Here is a 5,580-nt window from a genome sequence, read left to right as displayed (position 1 = left end):
TGGGGTAGAACTTGGCTTTTATTCTCCAGCACACTTCTCCAGAGACAGCAGAAAAAAGAAACAGCTCAAGTTTCAGGACAGTACATCCAGCAAAATTATTTTGGGGGGAAAATTATTTTATAAAAGTAAAATCAGAAAAATAAGAGAAGTTTGGAACATAAAGAGCTAAACACTGTCAGTACTTGCATAGCACTAGCAGTAATCAGGAAATACAGTAGATGGCTATAAAACTTGCAAAAGCAAAACTGCTCCAACAGCTCTAGTAGCAAAGGAGGAGTCTTCTGGAAAAAAAAAAATAAATACAAGGAAGACTTTTTTGGTACTTTTCCTTTTTATATCCACGATGTAATATCATCTGTTACAGCATAATCCCTGCCATTGCCCTTGAAAATGAAGGCCTGTATCCTCAGGAAGGCTGCAGTAACTAGTCAGAGAGTCCTGTAACTGGATGCAAGTTTCAGTAACAGTCCATGGTTCTAGCCAGACTTGAAAAGAAGAATAGCGACTTGGCCGAGGTAGAAGTAGATGAAGTGCTTGGTCTCATGAGTCACGTAGCTGCCAAAATTCCTTCCCACGATACAGTGCCAAGTGGGATTGTATTTCTTGTCAAACTCCTGCAAAACAGATCACTACAAATTAAGAACTCTTCTAATAGGTATTTACTTTCTGAGCAAGGCAATCAGAAGAAGAGCAGATGCTCTTAAGTACTGGGATTATTTTATTTACATCTTATTGTTCACCTGCTGCTTAGTCAGGCACAAAAATCCCACAGCACTTCCTAACTGAGCAGGAGTAAGTTTAAAACATTACTTTTGTTGAACTAGTCTTCTATTCCCCCACAGTTCATAACATGATTGCATCTACAATTCTCAAGTAAAAGATTCACCATTAGTTTTGTACCCACAAAGTCGTAACTTAGACTTCATTGTTTATCAGCAGCACAGCTGCTAAACAGAAAACTCTCTGCCACATGCTCTATAACAGGAGAATGATCAGTAAATCTAAACAGTTGTGCTTTACATATTTTTTAAAAAATCCTCTATAAACTCCCAGTAGTTGCTACAAAGGATATCTGAAAAGTACTAAACTCTCTTTTTAACTTTCATAGGTACTTTCTGCATCTGGGGAATAAAAACCTTTCTGTATTGTGGTCACAGCAAACAAGTATTTCTTTAGCAGAACGAATCATTCTGCATGGACGGATTACTTCTCATGTTAGAGAAGCTTCTCCATCCCAGGTACCCCGTATTTTGAAGTTACCTCCACCCCCTGAGGCAGAGCAAAGCCTCAGGCTTTGAGTGGTACAGCGGCAGAACAGCTCCAGCTGGGTGCCTTCAGAAGGACCCCGAACAAAGAAATTGCCAGGCAACTACACCCTCCCAATCTCAGTTCCCCACCCTTCACAGGTCAGACCAATAACAACATTAGAGTCTGGGGTCTTTTCATTGTCTCTGGCCAGTCTTTTTTACCTCTCATGTTGTGGTTTCTGCTGACAGTTAAAACTTCCTAATTTTCCAGCTTGAGCTAGCTCTTGAGGCCCTTTTTCACAGTGTTAGGTAAAAGTTCACATATCTATGTAAAAATTCACAGCTTGTGGCCTAAACCTTTATCAAATTTATCTCCTTATGCCAAGCAGTTAACCCCAGACATTTTCAGTCCAATCGGCCTTAACAATTCAACAGTTCTTCCACTCAGATCACTTTAACTCCTACTGACGCACTTTGATTTCCCCGTTCTCCTGAGCTGACGAAGCAGGAAATATAATCTGAACTAGATCTTTCTCATGTATTGTTAATCCTACATAAAGGACAACACAGATGTTGCAAACAACAGATAATCAGTGCCACCAGGATTTTCTTTTTCTTTTGTCCTTGTATCACTACATAAGGAGAGGTGTGATTACAGAGAATTGCAAAAAATTACTTTTACCCGGCTATTTTTGATCCAGCTGGCAAGAACTGAAAAGAGATCCTTAAGATTAAGTTAAATACAGTTAAAACGAAGAATAAGCTTCCTCTCAGAGGAAAACCACAGGAGAGCTCAATAGAGCCCCTGTGTTTTGTACCAACTCATCAGTCGCAGGGACAGCCAGGTGCCACTCTATCCTCTCATAGACAACGGGACAGTGGCAAAAAAAGGCCAGAGACCAGAAAGTACCGCAAGAAAAAAAGCAACACCTAGAAAGGTCCACGTTAAAGGGTGGGTAAAGGAACATATGGACATCAGCCTAAAGAGAAAGTCCAACTTGATTATCTAGTGCCTCTAGAACCCGTTTCTCTAGAACTACTTGCCTAGCAGCATTCTCCCCAATTGATTTTTCATGTGCATAGAGGTATCATAAGCACATTACAAGCCAACATCTACCTTCTTTATGTGAGCAGCGATGTCCTTCTCGATGTTGTATTTCTCCAACGCTTGAGTTGCACATTCCACAGCGTCTTGCTGCATCTCTTCTGACATGTCCGCATTTTTGATCACTGCCTTTCGGTCACTCATGATTGCCTGCTTGGGGAGAAAAAGAAAGTCAAAGTTGCAGGAGCACCTGCCGGACCCACCTGCTGCCGAGCAGCCCCACAGGCATCGCCATTCCCGGCGCGCTCTCGGCGCCGGGCGGTGCCCCCGCCGCGCCCGGGCAGCCCCGGCCGGGCGTGCCGGGCACGGGCACGGCCCCGGGCACGGCCCGAGCAGCGGCGGCTCGAACGCGGCTCCCGCTCGGCACCCGCGCTCCGCTCCGCCGGGAGCCACACGAGCAGCGCCGCCCTCCCGGCCCTCCCCAGCCCCGCTCCAGCCCGACGCCGCCCGGGAGCTCCGCGGGAGAGCGCGGCCGCTCCACCGCCCGGCCCGACGGCCCTTCCCTCCGCGCGGCCAAGGGCTCGGGGCCCCGCCTGGCTACGGAGTGCCGCCGGCAGCTGCCGGGGATGCGTGGAAACCGGAGGCGGCGGCCGGGGAAGAGCCCAATCAGCGGGGCTGCCCAGGAGTCCCAGAGTTCCCGAGTGGGACCCGGCTCCTCTCGGCAGCTCTCCCTGCCAAGTGCTCAAGGCCGGCAACGCCTTGCCCTCACCGTCGAGCGGGCGCCGCGATGCCGGCGCGGTGCGGACACAGAGCCGGGGAAGGTGCGGAGCGGCGCGGACGCACACACGCACTCGGCTCCGCCGCCGCGGCTGTTTAACCGACCCGCGCGCGCCGCCGGCGCCTCCGAGCGCCCCCAGCCCCGCCCCCTCAACCCCGGCTGTCAGCCATTGGTCACCACCACCATCACCCCGAGATCTTATTGGTCCCGGTCCGGCGCTCTTGCAGGGTTTTGCCGCAGCAATTTCTTTCAGCCCGGCATGCCTTGCGGCCGTTCCCATGGCGACCGGCGGCCGCGGTGATGCGCGGCGGGCACGGCCTTGGGCCGGCCCCGGGCCCCGCCGGCCCAGCGCAGGCCAGGCCGCGACTGGTGGCTCTCAGGCCGTGCGCAGCCCTTCCCCGTAGCATTGTTTTTTTCCTTCACGGCTGAACTGCTTGAACGCAGGAAAGAAGAAGGGGAAGGAATAACCCCGAGCACCGGTAGAGGTTGGGGGCTGAGCGGCTGGAAAGCAGCTCTGCGGAGATGGAACTTGGGCTCCTTGTGGACAGCAAGCTGTCCCTGAGGCAGCAGTGTGCCTTGGGGGCCAAGAAAGCCAATGGAATCCTGGGGAGCATTGGGAAGAGTATTGCCAGCGGGTCAGGGAGGTGATCCTGCCCCTCTGCTCAGCCCCCGTGAGGCACATCTGGAGTGCTTTGTCCAGTTCCGGGCTCCTCAAGACAAGAGACACGACATGGAGCTCCTGGGGCCGGTCCGGTGGAGGGCAGCACGGATGGTTACAGGACCGGAGTATCTCTACTGTGGGGGAAGGCTGAGGGAGCTGGGCCCGTTCAGCCTCGGAAAAGACAGCTGACAGGAGGACCTCATTAATGTGTATCCATTAATGTGGATAAATATCTAAAGGGTGGGTGGCAGAGGATGGACCAGGGTCTTCTCGGTGGTGATGAGAAATAGGACAAGAGGCAGAAAATGGACAGAAACTGATGCACAGGAAGTTCCACCTGAGCATGAAGAAAAACTTCTTCACTGTGCAAGTGACTGTGCATTGGAACAGGTTGCCCAGCGAGGTTGTAGAGTCTCCCTCAGAACCATTTGGACACAATCCTGTTCCATGTGTCTGGGATGACCCTGCTGGAGCAGGAAGGTTGGACCATATGACCCACAGTGGTCCCTTCCAGCCTGACCCATTCTGTGGCTGTGGGTGCAGCTGGTCACTCGTGTTGCTGCAGTGTCCGTGACTACAGCGTGAGAGACTGTCCCTGTCACTGCTCTGGTAGGCAAAGATCATCTGTCACTGTAGCTGAGGCTGAGAAAAATACCTAACAAAACCAAATATGATGCTTTAGAGGGCATCCCGCTGCAAAGAACATAGAGTTTAAAAAGTATTGTATGAGAAAAATAGGAGAAAATCATGGTGTGGTCTGCTGATGATGCTAAAAGTCCCAATATGGCAAGAAGGTCCTGGGTGCGGGAGCCCAGCTCATGCCCTGGGAATGCAGTCCCTGGGCTGATTTTAACAGCATGATGTAATTTCTCCTGAGAATGGGTTAAGTAACTTCTTTGGATCTACAAAGCTGGCAGAACTCCTGGATGATTCAAATGTGATAAGCAGGGCAGGTTTTGGAAAAAAAAAAAAGCTTCTAATGTGTCCTAATGCTCCTGACTGGAATCAAAGCACCTTTCACTCCTCCTTGCAATTCATCAGAATCCACAAACTCTCCCTCTTGTTCCCCACGAGGCTTCACTTTAAGTGAAGAAAACTGCAAAATTAGAAATCTAAAGAAAAACTAAATAAAGAAAAGTTGAAGTAAACTATTTGCAAAATGACTCAAGTACACCGTGAGGGCTGTGTTGGGTTTGGATTTTTGGGGTTCTTTTCCCCTGTCACATCTGTCCTCGCAGCACAGGCTCCATCGCACCGCGGGCGAGGGTGCCGTGACCGTGTCCGGCAGAAGCGGCGTCCCCATGGGCTGCGGGGAACGCGCGGTCCCCGGGTCGGTCCCGGTGGGAGCAGAGGACCGGCGGAGCGCGGCTCCCCGCTCGGTCCCGGTGGGAGCAGAAGACCGGCGGAGCGCGGCTCCCGGTCGGTCCCGGTGGGAGCGGAGGACCGGCGGAGCGCGGCTCCCGGTCGGCCCCGGTGGGAGCGGAGGACCGGCGGAGCGCGGCTCCCGGTCGGTCCCGGTGGGAGCGGAGGACCGGCGGAGCGCGGCTCCCCGCTCGGTCCCGGTGGGAGCAGAAGACCGGCGGAGCGCGGCTCCCGGTCGGTCCCGGTGGGAGCGGAGGACCGGCGGAGCGCGGCTCCCGGTCGGCCCCGGTGGGAGCGGAGGACCGGCGGAGCGCGGCTCCCGGTCGGTCCCGGTGGGAGCGGAGGACCGGCGGAGCGCGGCTCCCCGCTCGGTCCCGGTGGGAGCAGAAGACCGGCGGAGCGCGGCTCCCGGTCGGTCCCGGTGGGAGCGGAGGACCGGCGGAGCGCGGCTCCCGGTCGGCCCCGGTGCGAGCGGAGGCACCGCCCC

At 53.5% G+C, this 5,580-nt stretch overlaps 1 protein-coding gene across 2 annotated transcripts; it reads right to left on the bottom strand.

The window, feature by feature from the left end:
- On the bottom strand, positions 1 to 3,219 carry LOC134560216 (dynein light chain 1, cytoplasmic). Of its 2 annotated transcripts, none has more exons than XM_063415972.1 (3): positions 3,062 to 3,219; positions 2,365 to 2,502; positions 1 to 614 (listed from the first exon to the last, which is right to left on the bottom strand). In XM_063415972.1, the coding sequence occupies exons 2-3, from the start codon at positions 2,494 to 2,496 to the stop codon at positions 477 to 479; spliced, it is 270 nt and encodes an 89-aa protein (XP_063272042.1). In that variant the 5' UTR covers positions 2,497 to 2,502; positions 3,062 to 3,219; the 3' UTR covers positions 1 to 476. The 2 variants fall into 2 exon arrangements, with proteins under 2 accessions (XP_063272042.1, XP_063272043.1); XM_063415973.1 differs by having other exon boundaries at positions 2,365 to 2,505; positions 3,062 to 3,213.
- Positions 3,220 to 5,580: the final 2,361 nt, after the last annotated feature.

This window comes from Prinia subflava, chromosome 19 (assembly GCF_021018805.1).
Source record: "Prinia subflava isolate CZ2003 ecotype Zambia chromosome 19, Cam_Psub_1.2, whole genome shotgun sequence".
Lineage (NCBI taxonomy): Eukaryota > Metazoa > Chordata > Aves > Passeriformes > Cisticolidae > Prinia > Prinia subflava.
This window is presented reverse-complemented; position numbering and strand designations above follow the sequence as displayed.

Coding starts and splice junctions, on each gene's coding strand:
- LOC134560216 (XM_063415972.1), bottom strand. CDS start 2,496: ATGAGTGACCGAAAGGCAGTGATCAAAAATGCGGACATGTCAGAAGAG. Junction 615..2,364: donor TCGCTGCTCACATAAAGAAG/GTAGATGTTGGC, acceptor TCTGTTTTGCAG/GAGTTTGACAAGAAATACAA.